The 18,549-nt window shown below is 33.5% G+C and overlaps 5 protein-coding genes across 5 annotated transcripts; 3 read left to right on the top strand and 2 right to left on the bottom strand.

Annotated features, from left to right (window-relative positions):
- Positions 1 to 191: 191 nt before the first annotated feature.
- rpb9 (RNA polymerase II core subunit) lies at positions 192 to 1,018 on the top strand (the record flags this gene model as incomplete). Its single annotated transcript, XM_004363094.1, has 4 exons — positions 192 to 211; positions 311 to 439; positions 511 to 655; positions 986 to 1,018. The coding sequence occupies 4 exons, from the start codon at positions 192 to 194 to the stop codon at positions 1,016 to 1,018; spliced, it is 327 nt and encodes a 108-aa protein (XP_004363151.1).
- An 80-nt stretch (positions 1,019 to 1,098) lies between these two features.
- On the bottom strand, positions 1,099 to 1,600 carry DFA_03548 (uncharacterized protein; the record flags this gene model as incomplete). Its single annotated transcript, XM_004363093.1, has 2 exons — positions 1,099 to 1,173; positions 1,244 to 1,600. The coding sequence occupies 2 exons, from the start codon at positions 1,598 to 1,600 to the stop codon at positions 1,099 to 1,101; spliced, it is 432 nt and encodes a 143-aa protein (XP_004363150.1).
- A 224-nt stretch (positions 1,601 to 1,824) lies between these two features.
- On the bottom strand, positions 1,825 to 4,293 carry glnS (glutamine-tRNA ligase; the record flags this gene model as incomplete). Its single annotated transcript, XM_004363092.1, has 3 exons — positions 1,825 to 3,237; positions 3,306 to 3,446; positions 3,517 to 4,293. The coding sequence occupies 3 exons, from the start codon at positions 4,291 to 4,293 to the stop codon at positions 1,825 to 1,827; spliced, it is 2,331 nt and encodes a 776-aa protein (XP_004363149.1).
- A 366-nt stretch (positions 4,294 to 4,659) lies between these two features.
- DFA_03546 (uncharacterized protein) lies at positions 4,660 to 6,516 on the top strand (the record flags this gene model as incomplete). Its single annotated transcript, XM_004363091.1, has 2 exons — positions 4,660 to 4,902; positions 4,987 to 6,516. 2 exons carry the CDS (start codon positions 4,660 to 4,662, stop codon positions 6,514 to 6,516), a joined length of 1,773 nt encoding a protein of 590 aa, XP_004363148.1.
- Positions 6,517 to 10,527: 4,011 nt separating this feature from the next.
- Positions 10,528 to 18,109, top strand: DFA_03545 (uncharacterized protein; the record flags this gene model as incomplete). The annotated part of the gene is made up of 10 exons (XM_004363090.1): positions 10,528 to 11,006; positions 11,068 to 11,136; positions 11,229 to 13,333; positions 13,912 to 14,361; positions 14,458 to 14,575; positions 14,638 to 14,673; positions 14,976 to 15,211; positions 15,369 to 16,976; positions 17,049 to 17,506; positions 17,600 to 18,109. The coding sequence occupies 10 exons, from the start codon at positions 10,528 to 10,530 to the stop codon at positions 18,107 to 18,109; spliced, it is 6,069 nt and encodes a 2,022-aa protein (XP_004363147.1).
- Positions 18,110 to 18,549: the final 440 nt, after the last annotated feature.

Genomic DNA, 18,549 nt, shown 5'->3' with positions numbered 1-18,549 from the left:
CAAACCTCAAAAAAAAATAATCCAGAAATAACTATAACAAATAAAAAATTAAATAATTTAAAATTTCTCCTTAAATATTTTTTTGAAAATCAAGTAGAACTTGATTTTTTTCGACTAGATCATTGTTATATTTGTTTTACTCTCTCTTTATTTATTTATATATTAGTGATTTAGAAAGAAACAAACAAACAATGAACTTTTGTGGTGAATGGTACGATCATTATGAATGAATGAACCATATGAACAATGAACGAATGAGATGAAACTAATAACACAAGTTATCAAACTACACTACTTTTACTACTTTTAGTAATAATATGCTTTATCCTCAAGCAGATAAGATAAACAAGACTTTATTGTTGGTTTGTAAGATTTGCGATCATCAAGAAGAAGCTAGTAATTCATGTGTATATAGAAATGAAATCAAACATTCAACAGAGTAAGTCAGATGATCTTAAACATCAAACATATAATATCGATATTAAACTCTCAATCATTCAATTTGTAAAGTGAAAGAACTCAAGTATTACATGACATATCATTAGATCCTACGTTACCGAGAACAAAAGGTGCAAAGTGTCATGCATGTGATGGTAGAGAAGCTATTTTCTTCCAATCTATGGGTACAAAGAGCGATAAGATGACACTATACTTTGTATGTTGTAGTTGTGGAGAAAAGTGGAAGAATGCTTAAGAAGAAAGAAAAAGAAGAAGAAGAGAAACAAAAGAAAATGAAATACGTTTAAAAAAGAATATAAAAGAAAGAAAAGCAATTATAGATATGATGGTATCATATCATAATACAACCAACCAACCAACAATATAATTTGTAAATAAAACAAACTCGACTGTATTGATCAAAACGACAAAAGAGAAAGAGATATCATAGCAATCGATTATAAATCATCATTCAACCCAAGAGATATCTTGGACAAGTTCAATCATCCATCATCCACCATCACTCCAGATCAAAAAAAATATTAAGATTGATAAGACAGATCGATCTTATCCTTCCTAAATTATTAATATTATTAACAATTCATAAATAAATATATAATTATTTATAAATACACACAAAACCATTATGTTGATTATCATTTATTTCTTTAATGGATTATTTTTTGTTTCAAAGTCATCTGTTGCTTTACCTAAACAAGAATCAAAGTCATTCCACTATAATAATAATAGAATAATCAAATATATCAATATAATATAACATTCAATATTCTCTTGTTGATCATACAAATTTTAAACAATTCTTTGGTATAGGTTGTTGTTCATCTAGGGGTATTCTTCCTTTCATACAATCAACAAGTAGTGAAGCTTGTTTCGGGCAAAAAGTACTAAGTAGACAAAACCTCATATGGCCTTGTATCTCTTTGCAAGGTTTAATTAAAACATCTGGTGCTACTCCATGACTACGATTGCATTCGATTGCCATATCGATGGTTTGATAGCATGCTGGGAAATCAGATACTAATGAGAACTTTGCTCGATCATAATCATCTTTGATCTCTGGCATGTACAAGTATTTAGTTTCTACTTTTGGTGTTGTATCTTCTTCTACTACTATTACTTCATTCTTATTATTATCACTCATTTGTGTTCTATGATTGCAATGAATGCATATGAAGATGAAAATTAATTTTTGTTTAAACCCGGCATTGTGAAGACTTCCAACCAATCAATACGTAAATAAAATATGTATTATTAAATTAAATTAAATTATTTATTTAATTTGAGTAATAAAGAGTAAATGTGTTGTTGTTTAATGGTAATGACAAAAATGCATCGACCAATAAAATAGATCTATATTATTTTGATTTAAGATCTATTTTTCTTTCTTGGATCAGGTTTGTTGTTACCTGGTTTTTCCTTACTTTCCTTGAGAGAGGTGATTCTGTTAAAGACCAACTTGCTATCGGTACTGTCCTTGTCGCAACAGAAATAACCGGTTCTTTCGAATTGGAATCTAGTGTATGTCTTTGATCCGAGGACAGTGACGTCGGCGACGGCATTTGGAATGACTTCGAGTGACTTGGGGTTGATCTTTTGCAACCAATCGTCGCCGAGGTCTTCATCGAGGAAGAGATGGTCGTAGAGACGGATCTCGACTGGGACGGGGGCTTCACCGTGTCGTGAGGAGACCCAGTGGATAGCCTTGGTCTTGTTGGCGTTGGTCTTGTCATAGGTGACACGCAATTCGGTGACCTTTCCGGCAGCGTCAGTGATGACTTCATTGCAACGGATGTTGTAGGCGTACTTGAGGAGGATCTCCTTGTTGGGGGCGAGACCAAAGTAGTCGGACGAGTCGACCATACGGAAGTCGGCACGCTCAATGTAGACGACGCTTGAGAATGGTACGGTGTGGTGGCCAGCGTCGGCAAGATGTGGGATGTTGGCGACACGGATGTCGTCGGTGGTGCCCTCTGGGAAGTTGGTAATGACAACCTTGATTGGGTCCAAGACGACCATAGCACGGGTAGCCTTGTCGTTGAGATCTTGACGGGCGTGGAACTCGAGCAATTCGTATGGCAGCGAGGTGTTGTTGGTACGGGTGACACCAATAGTCTCGCAAAAGGCATTGATGCACTCTGGAGTGTATCCCTTACGACGGAAGGCATTCAATGTCGAGAGACGGGGATCATCCCAGCCCGACACAACCTTGGTGTTGACGAGGGTGATGATCTTACGCTTGGACAAGACAGTGTGAGTGAGATTGAGACGGGCGTACTCCCAGACAACTGGACGGTACAAGCCGAGTACGTCAATCAACCAGTTGTAACTGAGACGACGAACTTCAAACTCGAGTGTGCACAACGAGTGAGTAATGTTCTCCAAACTGTCGACCAAACAATGAGTATAGTCGTATGATGGGTAGATGACCCACTTGTCACCACTGACTGGATGAGCGTGGTACTTGATACGGTAGGCAATGAGATCACGCATACATGGGTTGGCGTGCTTCATATCACCCTTCATACGTAAAATAGCCTTGCCCTCTTCGTACTTGCCGTCCTTCATGTCTTCGAATAACTTTAAGTTTTCTTCGACTGAACGGTTTCTCCATGGTGAATCGAGCATCTTTTCACGTCCCTCTTTAATCTCTCCAGCGGTTTGATGACAAACATATGCATGTCCTCTCTTGATCAATTCAATTGCTAAATTATACAATTCATCAAAATATTGTGATGAATAGGTAATTTCACATGGTTCATGTCCTAACCATTTTACAGACTAAATTAACAAATGTACATATTAGTCATTTAATCTCTATCTCTCTCTTCTCCATCTCTATCACTTACATCAATAATTGAATCAATATATTCTTGACTTTCTTTTTCTGGATTAGTATCATCAAAACGAAGATAACATTTTCCACCATTCTTCTTTGCATAACCAAAATCTAAATGCATTGCTTTAGCATGACCAATATGTAAATATCCCTAAAAACAATAAATAAATAAAAAAAGGTTAATAAATATAAACAGATTATATAATGTATATTTGTTTTACATTTGGTTCAGGTGGGAAACGAGTAATAATTTGTCCACCAGTAGTCTTTAAATGAGTTGCCAAGATATCTGGAGTATTTTGAACATTTTCTTTTGGATCTGGGAAAGTAATGGTTGAAACTTCCTTTTCTTCCTTGGCATTGGTGGTGGTGGTAGTAGTATTGGCAGCATTTTTAGGTTCCTTTGGAGTTGATGGTGATTTGGCAACTGGCTTGGAGTCTTCTTCAGTCTTTGGACCGAGAACGGCAAGAATCTTTGCGTCTACCTCTTCCTTGATCTCCTTTGGATCGGCCCACTTGAGACGATCCTTGATTTGCAACAAGTATTGACCAATGTTGATACGGTATCTCTTTTCCTTGAGATCGTTGATATTTTCAGTGACGTAGGTGTCGACAGCCTCACGTACTTGGTCACGAGAGATGACAATACCGACACCACACTTTTCAACATACTCTTCCTTGTTGAGTGGTTCGTTGGCAGCCATACGCAAATATTCGAGACACACTTGCAAGTTGATGTTGGTGACACGCTTGGCAACAACGTCAGAGCACAATTGTGGTCTGTGACGGAGTGCATTGGCGGGATACTTGGTGGCCAAAGTATAGAGAATCACACCGACCGACTTGTCGCATGTACCCTCTAGACCAGACTCTTTGATGATTTCACTCAATGTGCTTGCAATGTTGGCATTACCAGCTGCTTCCTTTGCCTTGGTTTGGTCTAACCCAAGAGCTGAAAACTTTTTAACTAATTCTTCGTCTATTACTTTTGGTGGCATTCTGTAATTATTATCTCTTTAGTTATAGTAACTATCTATCTATATTTATTGTATGATGTATATATAAATAAAATAAAGTTGAGAATAGTTAAAGTATAAATAGGTTACTAATAGTAAAAGAAATGAGGAAAATGGTCCGAATAAACAAATCTTAAAGTGGTGGTGAGAGTTGGGGGTAGGTTAATTTGAAGTACGTCTCGTCTGAGAAAAAAAAAATATTTTTTAAATTTTTTAATTTTTGGTCTTAACGACTAACTTTTTTGGGGTCGAGTGAACAAGCAGAGTAGTTGGCTGTTTTGAATGTTCATTCTCATTGATCACTATTTTTATAGTTATTTATTTATTTTCGATCATTTATAAATAATAATGGATACCAAGGAAGACACTACCTCAACTACTTCTACTACTTCGACTACATCAACAAAGGATGTAGTTGTACCATCTATTGAAGTAGCAGAGAAAAAGACAGGCAAGAAAGGTGCACCCAAAAAGGCAGCAGGTGTCAAGAAGGATGCTACTACTGTTGCTGCACCAAAGAGCAGCACAACTGCAAAGCCAAGAGCTCCTTCAAAGGCTAGCATCGCTTTTCAAAATAAGTTAAAGAAAGTCGTATGTAGAGATAAGGATAAATAAAGAAAAAGAATGATGAAACAAAGTCAGCTAATATAATATTACTTTTCTATATTTAATTAGGATTGGAGAGATATGACACCAATTGGATTTGAAGTAAAGACATGGGATTCTATATTGGATGAAGATTGGGAATTCAAGTCATTAAACCAAGAGTTAAAGGAAGGTTTCCTTTCTGATCTCGATCATCCCATCTATATGTTTATGGGTGCACAACCAATCGTTGGCAAGACATCAAAGGACAGTATGAACATCCCATACATTGTTGTGTTTGACTGTTTGACAGCACCACCCAACAAGATTTGCAAGGCATCGATTCAATCGACACACGAAGAGATCTATGACATGTCTACATACAAACTCGAATGGACACCCTACGTCCGTTCCAAACTCGTAAACTTTGATTTTACCAAATACAAAAAGCCAATCCAAACATTGCAGTGGAAGACACGTTCGACAAAGACCAACAAGATGTCGGAAGAACAACTCGTAGAACTCCAATACCTTTTACCATTTGTGCGTTTGCCACAAGTTGTCGGAAAGCTCGTCGAACCAAACCCCGTCATGTCTGTCAAGTTCAACATGGACTTTAAGCTCAAGGATCCACAAGAATACCACGACAAGAAGATCCAAGAGAAAAAGGAAGCTGCTGAAGCAATCGCCGCTGCCATTGCCGCTGAACAAGAAAAGACTAAAGGAGGAGACAAGAAAAAGGAAAAGAAAAAGACAACCGAGAAAAAGACTACAGAGAAAGAAACTTCAACAGACACTAAACCAAGAGGTAGAGGAAGACCATCTAAAAAGGCTACCGACGCAGCTCAAGTAGAAGAAAAGGAAGAAAATCAAGTCAAGACTCACATCACCATCGAGATCAACTATGACAAGCAAGTTGATAGTCCATCTGCTTTTATTGAAGAGTTTGAAGACGATCATCCAGAGATTGAGTTTGATGGCGATGAACTCAAGGCTGAACTCAAAAAGGAATTTGAACGTCTTAGAGCCATTGAAAAGACTAGATTCGATGCCATCCACCAAGAAGTTGCCGATATGTCTGAACAGGATAGAGAGAATCTCCGTAATGCCAAGATCTACAAGTTCTATCCAAATCATCCAGATATTGACATTACTCGTTATGTCTCGTCTTGGGTCAATAGATTCTTTGGCAGTGCTACCCAAGTATTCCCAGAAGAGGCTGATCTCAAGCTCACCCTTACAGAGTTGGACGCCAAATCCATTGAAAAGGACAAAAAGGAAGCTCTAAAATTAAAGGAAGAGGTTGAAAAGAAACATCAAGCCTTTTTAAAACAACAAGAAAAAGAAAAGGCAGCTCAAGAAAAGAAGAAATCAACAAAGAAATCTAAAAAACAAGAAGAATCTGAAGATGAAGAAGAGGAAGAAGAAGAAGAAGAAGAAGAAAAGGAAGAAAAGAAAGAAAAGAAAGAAAAGAAATCTAAAAAACAAGAAAAGGAAGAAAAGGAGGAAGAATCAGAGTCTGAAGAATCAGATCAAGAAGAAGAAAAGAAAAATGGTAAATCAACTAAAAGAACAAAGAAAGAATCAACCAAATCAGTCAAGAAACAAAAGAAAAATTAAAAAGTCAAAAGTTAAACCTCTTTAAAGAATAAAAGAAGAGTCAATCAATCAATATTATTATTTTTAAAAGTATCTTTTGCAACTGGATAATAATAATCATCATCATATTCTTCTTGCAAAGATGGTTTTGGATCTTTCATTGGGTTCCAAACCAAATCGATTGGAAACGAGCCATACCCTAACCCTTACAAACATAACTCGCTCGCTCGATTGCCCTTTGGATTAGTGAACATCACTCGCGAGGATTCCCAAAGTAAAAATGAATTGATTGGATAAACAGTTTAAATTAAATTCGTTCGTTTTAGATGAAGATCAAGTGTTCAATCAATTTTACAAACCCATTATCGTAACTGTCCCGACAATTTCAAATATCTGTCAGGAGATTAAAGGAAAAACGACGATAATTCATTTTTCAGCCGAAAGAATGGTTTATCCCGCGGGCAGGAAACAGGATAAGGCATTTGAGGAATCCTCACTCAACCCCAGAGAGTCTCAGATGATACTCGTTTGTAAAGTATAGTAGTTTATCTTTTTTATCATCTTCAAACCCACCAAACACTCTGTTCTATCAATCTATCTAATATTTTATTTGACATCAGCAAGAAAGAAAGAAAGAGAGAGTTTTATCCTCAACGAAAAAAAAAGATAATTAATTAAACAAGACAAGACCACATCAAAACAACTTAATAATTCAAAGTAAGCCAGATTTTACTCCTAATTTACTTTAAACACCCACCCACCAAGCTTTACAAAAACACAACAACCATCCATGGATGGAAGGGTTAGGTAGTGGTTTACCACACGTCATTCATTCTTGGTGATTGATCATAATGATGATGATGGGGTCTATGATCAGGTTATCCTCCACACTACTACTATTATCCCCATCTCCTACCTACCTACTACCCTACTACTACTCATACCTACACTCAATCTTGGCAGCTCACCCCCACCCATATCCTTGCACATCTCTTTGTTTCTCCTGTTCCATGATCATCAAAAAAAGGAAAAGAAGGAAGGAAAGAAAGAAAGTTGCCAGATGCTGCTGCATTTACATCATTAAAAATTTTTAGAGTACTGTTAATAAATAAATAAATGTCATCAACACTCTGTCAACCTTAATAATAATTATAACCAAAAGAGAGAAGTTATAATAATAATCTCCCTCATATTAATTAATAACAATTGTACTTTTAAAATAAATAATCATAAAACACACCCTTCACCAAAGTAATTAATAATAATGTTATAATAATAATAGTAATAATATATTAAATTGTATAATAATAATAGTGTAAAATAGTAGTAGTTAGTAGTAATTTTTAAAATCATTTCATTGTTGGTCTCTCAAAATCTAAAAATCAACTAACATCAAATCTAATAACATGGTAATAGAGTCATCAGTATCAGTACCAACATCATTGTTCAAAGGTAAAAACAAAATTAAATAATGGATGGATCTATCTATAGATTGACAACATTTTATAGCAACAACAACAACACAAACAAACAGGGAAACGGAAAGATGATTTGGTTTGATCATTCATAATCACTCACAGTCAAAATTACCAACAGACAAAAATAACATCACCCCCACAATATATACAACAGTTCAAAATTGGTGGTGGTGGTGGGTAGATAGGGTGAGTTAAATTAATTGATTTTGTTGAAAAAATCAAATCATGATTTATAGTAACTCTTGTTGAACTCTGCAACAGTAACAGAGTTGTTATATACTACTACTACTACTATTTTATTCCCCTTTTCTATTGTTTTTATTTTAAATTTGGAAAAACAAGATGTTGGTGTCAGAGAAGAAAAAGAATGATTATGGTATGAAATGGAAACAGGATAAAGGAATAGCTAGCTATCTATCATCATATATGATTATGCAAAAGTTTATAAAATATTATAATAACAACAACAACAAAAATGGCAACAACACTTGATTCAAGAGAGAAAAAGAGGAGATGGAGTAACAAGTGGATGAGATAATCTCTATGTTGTTTTAAATCACTCACACACATACACGAATTGGTTACAAATTCAAAAAAAACCCACCCCATATCCATCCATCGATAATAATAATATTGATTTAATATCTTGGATCCTTTCCAACCGACCGATGATTATAATTATAATTGTTGATGATCATAAAAACCATCGGATGTGAGAGAGTGCGAAACCAAACAATTTAAACACTCCTCTCCTCTCCTCTCCTCTCCTCTGTTCACGAATATAAAGTGTTTATATATTTATATTTATTTATCCATTAAATACCCATCAGCATTACATGTATATATATATACCAATAATACCAACCATCATCAAAGTCATAACCACTCCTCCACTGCTCTTGATTTTTTTTGTATATCGTGGTTGGGAAATCAATCACAGTTTTACAAAAAAAAGAATAGAATAGAAATAACATAACATAACATGTTGGTGATGATTCCTTTCTACTACTACTACCCCTTGCAGCCTTTTGATATACAAAAACAACAACAGGGTAACATCAATAATATGCGTCTCTGAAAATAATTAATTTGTTTTAATCCATCCAGTAGTTTTGTGGATCACAGGAGGAGGATGAGAAGAAAAAGAACAAGAAGTAAGACAACAAAATATATATATTAATCCATAGTACATGTTGTACTGCCTCTGTCTTGTTTTTGTGTGGTGTATAAATTGTCTTTTTGGGTTTATATATTATATTTTCATCCAAACACAATACATACATAATATATTATTATATGTTAGAGTCGTCCAAATTTTAATTTGGTTTAATTCAATTTAATTTAAATTAAATTGTAGTCACTGTGTTTTTTTTTTCCGTCTGTTTGATCATCCAATTATCAACATCAACATCAACATCACAATCTATCAAATCTTTTGCAATTTTCCCTCACCTCTCACCCTACCCTAGTAGAGTTCACAAAAACAATCTTCCTCCTTCCTTCCCATCCCAACCCAAATAATCAAACCCCCAGTTTTTTTTTTTTTTCTCTATCACTCACTCTTGACTTGCTCGATACATGACAGTCAAATCCAACCAATAACAAACACAAGATATCTGTTGTGATTTTTTGTTTTTTTTTTTTTTTTTTGTCAAATAATCATTCTAGACTACATCTTTTTTTTCAATCGACGATATATACTACAGTGCCAGAGAGACAGGACAGACAGACAGTCAGGACAGACAGACCGACACACAGACGCGATTATTTTAGTATTGTCAATTGCATCTTGTGTCTGTCTCACACACAGCCATTAGATTGTTTATTTTTGCTGTTGTTTAGCTTCTTCTTCTTTTCGCAACCAACTATTTTTTTTTAATGTTTCCATCATCATCAATTATCACAAATATTTAAATATCCATAACCACACTGCTACTCCTCCTCCACCTCACTATCTACCTCTATACTAGATCGATTGATGAAATACTCATTATGTTAAATTGTGTTTTATGAGTTGGTTGTTCTTATTTTGGCTGGAAATTAAATCACTCTATCAAATTCATCAAATACCCCCACCCACTATACTACTAGTAATAATCGATAGGATTATAAGCATCGTCCAGTCAAATCAGCTAGCCATTCGGCCAATCTTCTGCTTTGCTAGATTCTTGATTGATTTGGAAAACAACAGTGGTACTAGTTGTAGTTGCTGTTTTAAACTAACAATCAACTATCAACTATAACAACAACAACAACAACAACAGTAGACACAAGACAGACAACTGTTTGTTCGTTCCTCCTCCTCCTACTTTTCCGAGTTCATCATCATCATCATCATCGCGACCTCAAACTTGTCCAATCCTTTTTTAAATTTATTAAATATATTTTTTTTATATATATTACAACTTTTTTTATTTGTACTACTACTACTACTCATCCTTGTCATCCCTACACCTATATTAAATTTAATTACATACATCATTCATTCCTTTTCCCGTTTTCCGGTTTCACTTTTGTTTTTTTTTTTTTCTCCCATCCATAAATCTTAACAAACATGATGATGGAATCTAGTATTAGTACCACATCATCAACAATAATAACAACCCCACAACAACAACAAGAAATAATAACAATGGCAACTGCCAATGAAGAGATTAATAATAATAATGTCAATAATAATGGATCACATCATCCATACCATTTTAGTAATCATTCGCTAACCAATTATTTATCTTCACCTCAATCTACTTCAACCTATACATTTACACCATTTTCATCGTCATCATCATTATCTGATATATCGAATATTTCCAATTGTTCAGAAATGTCAATGGGTACAATATCCAATGGTGAACTTGGAGGTATTATAATGGACTTTTCATCTAGAGATCTCACCAAGTTACCTTCAAAATTACCATGTGAAAAGGATCGTATAGAGTCATTCCAAAGTACAAATAATCAAATAACAACTATCCCAGATGATTATTTCTTTCATTTTAATTCACTTACTACATTGAATCTAGATAATAACAAGTATGTAAATAACGATCAATCAATCAACCAATCAATTTATTTATTTTCTTTTTTTTTTTAGGATTAAAAAATTACCAAAATCATTAAAGAAATTAAATAATCTATCAAATGTTAAATTATCTAGAAATAAGTATGTAAACTATAAAAAATTAATAATAATATTATTATTTTTGAAAATAATTTAATTAATTTGTTTGATTTTGATCAATTAAATTGTTGTAGGATAAAAAAATTCCCAAATGTATTATTAACATTAAATAATATACAATGTTTGGATTTATCAGACAACAAGATTAGTGGTATACCAAAAGATATAAACAAGATGACTGGATTAAAAGAATTGTATATAACAAATAATCAAATAGATATCATTCCAGTTCAAGTGGCCGAATTAACTCTATTTATATTTGAAATCTATGGTAATCCAATTATACTACCTCCACCAGATATCATCGATCAAGGTATTGAAGGTATATTTGATTATCTAATAGATGAAACAAATCAAATTCATTTCCAAAAACATCAAAATAATACTTTGGAACAACCAGTTCCAGTTGTTCAACCTCAACCATCATCCAAAGAATTACAACAACCAAATAATAATAATAATAATATGAAAATGAAACATAAATCAATGCCACCAATATCAATTAAATCATCTGATTCAAATAATAGTAATAGTAATAATAATAATAGTAATAATAGTCCAATTAATTATACGATGGAAAGAAAATTAAGTGTTGGTAATGGTTCACCTTATATTTTACCAAATACAAATGGAATGTTGAGAAAGACAGATTCATCCTTTTTAACTCCAAATATGAATATAAATGGAATGGTGATTGGTTCAGCCAATCGATCAATACCAGTTAGAGCAGACTCCAAGTTATTTTCATCGTCTGGTGATTCAATGGTTATTCAAGCGTCGCCAACTGCTATAACCAATACTTATTATACACCAAAACGAATTAAACCAAAGTTGTATAAAAAGCCATCAAAGGAGTGTCTGCAGGATATCCAAAACAACCTGTTACATGTACCCGAGGTGACTAGTACCCAGTCTAGCAGTAGTGGTAGTGGTAGTGGTAGTCCATCAGATGACGAGCAGACATCAGACCCTTCAAAATGGGTGACTAGTTCATCAACCATCACTTTTATTCAGTCTACTCAACAAGCCGAGAGAGATGCATCCAAGACCACTTCATTTATGAATAAACGTGACCAACGAAACTCACAAAAGATATTGGACAAGGAAATCAAAAAGATTAGAAAGGAAGAAGAAAAGAGAGAGAAACGTGAAAAGAAGTTAAATAGTAAAAAGGTTGCAATGATGGAACCAAACAAAAAACAATTTGAAAAACAATTAGATCAAGAATTGGAAATGGAATTAGAGCTGGAACAAAAACCAATGATTGAAGATGAAAATGTAAAGGAAGAGGAAGAAGTGAAACAACAAATAGAAGAACAACAACAACAGGCAGATGACACATATTCAACCAATTATTGTACAGTATCATCAGAGATTGTTACAACATCGGAATCAGTTGATACAATTGCCAGTTTTGTATCAAGCTCAACATTGTCTGATAGTAGTTCAATGATCAACACTCCATTTACTACTCTGACTCAATCATCAGGATATAGTGTGAGGAGAAGACCTTCTATTAACCAAGATTTATATCAACACCCAAACCATGTTTCTTCTTCTTCTTCTGCTTCCACCACTTCTTCTTTATCGTCACCCCAACAACAATCTTGTTCATCATCCAATGAAAGTATGGATTCAGTTTTAAATGAATCACCTCCACAACCATCGATGTCATCAGACATGTCCTCTTCCAACAATGTAACACCAATCAATCCATTGACAGTATCCACGTCATCCATTTCATCTATAAATAGTAACACCAACACCAACACCATCACTGCTACCACAACGACACAACAAGTGAGGGTATCAAGATTACAGAAAATGGCAACAGTCCTTAATCTCAATATTTCCAAACCATTTGTATCGAGATCAAAAGACGGATCGAAATCTCCAGCAAATAGTGTCTCCCCAAGAATAACACCTACCACCACCACCGCTGCGGCTCTATCACCTCCTTTGTCCTCCTCTCCATCATCATCATCATCTTTCATAAACTCAGCCAATACAACACCCAAATCGCCACCTTGCACGCCTACCAGTAGCACGATCGCCACCACGACCACCACAACCACAACCACCGACGACAATAACCTATCATGGAAAACAACATCCACACGAAACAGTCATAGTTACAGCAATGGAGCTGGATCTCTTCGGGAAAGAAGAGGAACCATAGGTATGTGTTAACACTTTTTTTTTTTTGTTGAAAAAAAAAACAATGCCCAACACAATAGTATACTTTTTTAGTTTTATGGCCATAAAAAAAATCTTTTGAAAATCTCCCGATGCACCCACACCACACCTTGCAACAAATCTCACCCATCTCTTCCCAGTGCTTCAAGCAATTGCGATGATCATTGGAACATTCAATTTAAAAGAGACATCGAGAAGACAACCACAATAACGTGTTAATTATGATCATAAATGCATGTCACATGACACGGCGATCAATCAATCAGAGAAATCAGGAGAAATTGAGAGATATGATAAAAGAGGAGAACTCCCGGGAGGTCATTATCATTAAACCTGTTTTTGTTATTTATAAATAATTATCGTGTCGTGTGTGGAGATTTATTTGTTTCCATTATTTAGCTTCTATATACTCATTCTCAATATTACATTCATATTCCATTGTTCTATTTATATATTTAAATGCCTAATAACCAAACATTAATCAAAAACAAATACAATAATAACAACAAAATATTAATATACAATTATTATAATTATTCTTTTTCATCATCATTAAAATAGCATCAGAGATGGATTTAAAATATATAAACAAATCGAGTAGTATTAGTACTAGTGTTAGTTATTATGGTGGTGGTAGTTTTATTGGTCAACATGCCAGTACCACCAATACTACTGGCAGTAGCAGTAATAATAGTACAGGTGGAAGATCATCACCATCGGGTTCAATATCCTTCCCGCCACTAATAGAGGTACTACACGACGACTATTCCAAAGAGTGTTTTAGATCATTCCTCAAATCGGAATTCTCAAACGAAAATCTGGATTTTTGGTCGAGAATTGAAACGTACAAACAATTGGAAAGCAAAGATAAAAAAGTCAAGGATTCCATCAAAATATATAACCTATTCATATCCGATAAATCACTAACACAAGTCAATCTACCAAGTAATTGTGTAAAGAAATTAGATGATACATTTAATCATCAAAATGTAAATAATAATGATATAAAAGGTAAATAATATATATATAAATATAGATAAATATAGATAGATAGATAGATAAATATAATTCAAATATTAATTATTATTTTATTATTATTATTTATAGAAAATATTCAAATGATTGATAAATTATTTTTAGAATCACAATCTTTAATTTTTAAATTAATGGAATCTGATAGTTACGAAAGATTTAAAAGAAGTAGTCATTCAAAAATTTGGTTAAAGTAATTTAATAATTAATACCTCAATAATTAATAATAATAATAATAATAATATAAATATATAGTATCATTCCACTCCCAACTCAACTCAACCCAACCTTGTATAAATTTATATAAATATATAAATAATCATATAATCAGTAATAAACTCTACACTCACACACATAACACTCAACATACACACATATATATATATTATTTGTGTGTGTGAGTTGTGTGATTTTATTATCTTTTAAATCATCCATCTCTAATCTTCTTATTTATATTTCTAAAATTGGAGGGACAAGTCCCCAACTTTCTTTTTTTTAAACCTCTTTTTGTTTGTTTCGTCTTTTCATTCTTCACTTTCATTTCATTTGTTTGTTCAATAGATAGACAAGATAGATAGATAGATAGATAATAGAAAGAAAATAAGAATTGATAGAGATAGAGATATGGACGATAGTGAAGACGATGATCTTTTATTACAAGGCAACAAAAATGGACAAGTGAGAAAGAAAGTATCAAGATCAAGATTGTTATCATCTTCCCTTACACCACCCAATTCATCTATATCTTCATTGTCTTCTTCTTCTTCTTCTTCCTCTAGTTCTAGTTCTATAAAACGTGAACGTGATATTGTCAATATTGACGAAGATGGTAATGTATTCAGAGTAATAGAGAAAAAATATTGGGGGTCTCTTTGTGATCTTCACAAACCATCTTTTTTGATTTTTTTTGTTTATTAATCTTTATTGTTATTTGTATTTATTTATATATTTATATCTATCTATCTATATATATATGGTATGTATAGTAGATAAAGTAAACACGACAACAACAACAACAATGACTAAAAAGAGAGTATCTGTTGCAACACCAACACCAAAAAGAAAATCTGTTGCTTCATCAACAACAACGACCCCAACAACAACAACAACTACATCAGTACCAAAGAAAATAACAACAACAAGATCAAAGATTGATTATCTTGATGACGGTGAAGCTACTATCATTGATGACGACTTTGAATTCTCATTTGAAGAAGAACAACAAGAAGAACCAAAAAAGAAAACAAAACTATCATCATCTGCTAGTAGTAGAAAAATAGATGATTTAGATGATTTATTGGATGATGATGATAATGATTATGGAGATGATGGTGAACAACAAGACGTAAAACCAATTAAAAAGAAATCAGTATCACCTGTTGCAACAACATCAACAACATCAACAACTGATAAACCAAAACGTAGAACAAAATCAGTTGGAGGAATCATCAAGGATAAAGATGAAACTAGTACTACTAGTACGACCTCTACTGCCACTACCTCTTCTGCTGCTACTATTAAACCAAAAAGAAAATCAATTGATCCAAAGAATATATTTCAATCTGATAGACATAAGGGTGATAGTGATGATGATCAAGATGGTGGTAGTGACGATGATACTTTGGAACAAAGAGTATTAAAACTTCACAAAAGAAAGGATTACGATGTACAAGACAAGGAGTTTAAACCACCAAAAGAAGCAAAAAAGAAGGCTCGATTCTCAACGGTTGGAGGTCAAACGGAGCTACAACGTGGAAAAGACAAGGAATTGGAATCAAAAAAGAAACAAGAACAAGAAATACTGCAAGAGAAACAAAGAAAACAAAAAGAGAGTGAAGAGATATTGCGAAGAAAGAAAGAGATGGATGACAAGGAAAAGGAAAGACAAAGATTGGCACATGAAAGATTACAAAAACTTACTTCTACAAGTAAGATTAATCAACCAACTCCTTCTTCATTTACACTTCCCACCTCTTCAAGATCTTCTATTCTACCACATGTTACGACGAGATTGACGACGACGACGAATGTTCCTCCTACTACTAGTAATGCATTCTCAAAACCAACTATATCTTTTGGTGGAACTTCACCACCAACATTTTCATCTCCTCAACCATCATCACTTAGAGAAAAACATGTTTATCCAAAGACACCAATTGCTAAAACCAATCTTGGTCGTGGTGGATTCCCATATCAAGCTGAAACACCTCTACAAATGCCATCTAAACCCATTTTCCAAACATCAAACGACTCGATTTCATATGATACCGATGAACATGTAGAGTTTGATACCTCATCACCAATGGACAATGCAACTCTACTAGATCAACATGAACAAGAATTCCAACATCAACAATATTATCAACAATTACAAGAAGAACAAGATAGAGAATTGGAAGAATCAGGTGGAGGACAATTTGGACAATCTGGACAATCACCACCACCACCACCAATCGATGACAACCATTCAAAATCAAGTCTATCATTGATTTTTGTATCATTTTTGTATTGGTTCATTACACTATTTATCGTATTTGGCTTTTATTATAATTTTAGTGAAATCATTTATTGTGATACTGATACACTTCCAAAATGTAAGAATAATAATATTTTGTTTTGATTTTTTAAATATTTATCATTATTCTATTTTTTATTTTATTTTTTAGATACAAATGGTAAATATTCATGTATGCCATGTCCAGAAAGAGGAGTATGTTTTAAAGGATCATTTGTTTCATGTTTTGATGGATATATTAAACAAGGAGATGAATGTATAGTTGATCCAAACAAGGTGGAAACCATGTCAACCGTTCTCAACAAGATTGATTATGTATTGCGAGTACACAAGGGCAAGTTTGAATGTGGAGTGACTGAAAGTTTCGAAATGCCCTACGAACGATTGGAATTTGAATTTGATCGTTTGTTTTGGATCAAAAAGGCAGATATTTCCGATTCATTCAAGGTTCTCACATCTTATCTCGATGGTCGTCAAGGTGCACCAATCAAAGAATTAACAGTCAATGATCAAAAACTAGCTGATCAAATTTTATCTACCTATGAATCTGATTCACAACAATATTATTATCATACTGATAGTGATTCAATTAGACCTTTATGGTGTCAAGTATGTCGGAGAAAAATAGAAAAAAAGAGAGAGAGAAAACAAACAATTATTTATTTATTTATTTATTTATTTATTTTATTTTTTTAATTTTAGACATTTATTACAATTAAAAGTATAATCATGGGATATTTACCAATTATAATATCATTGGTTGCATCTTATGTATTTTATAGATACTATAAATTCTCACAAAAGAGAAAACAACAAGAATTGTTAATCGTCGACGAATGCTACAATGACTTGATTAGAATACTACAAAACAGAGCCACCAACTACGAAGTTCCTTGGATATCGGAAATTCTACTCAAAGACGATATCATTGGTGAGGACCGTTCGAAAAAGGCTCTCAAAATATGGGACATGGTTTTGGAAAAGGCCTACAACAACATTAGAATCTTTGTTACTCCAAGACTAGTCCACGGTGAATCACAACAAACTTTTGAATGGAGAGGTGATGGTGCTGGTTCTCTATTAGCAATGACTCCAATGAAATCTCAAGTACCGATCCAACCTATCCAAGAAATTCAACAAGATGATGATGAAGAAGAAATTAATGAAACTAATAATAATATAATTTTAAATAGCGTAAACGCTTGGAAATAAAACAAAAAAAAGTAACATCCAGTTCCATGTAGTAGTTTAATATATTTACAATTTATTTACATCATTAATTATTTTTGTTCCAAATTTTCAGTTTGATCCATTAAAGTAGGTTTATCAACTTCCACTTCCAATTCCTTTTGTTTTTCTTGTTGTTCAATTTGTTGTTGTTTAATTTGTTGTTGTTTAAGTTGTTTAAGTTGTATAGATATCTTTTTCTTTTCTTGTTTTTGTTGTTTTTTTAATTTATTTTTCTCTCTTTTTTTGTTGGTATGGTATCTTTTGATGTGTCCACAACGTTGACAGTGAACGACGATATGTGATTCTCTGTCCTCTTTTAATCGACTCGTTGAACTTATGCCAGGTACCAATAGAGATGAACATTTTGAGCAAATGGTATGTTTCATTGTTGGATTAATACGCACTACACCTCTCTGAGCAAC

The sequence above is a fragment of the Cavenderia fasciculata genome, assembly GCF_000203815.1.
Source record: "Cavenderia fasciculata unplaced genomic scaffold Scf_Dfasci-G-b-205a01.r1-3, whole genome shotgun sequence".
Lineage (NCBI taxonomy): Eukaryota > Evosea > Eumycetozoa > Acytosteliales > Cavenderiaceae > Cavenderia > Cavenderia fasciculata.
This window is presented reverse-complemented; position numbering and strand designations above follow the sequence as displayed.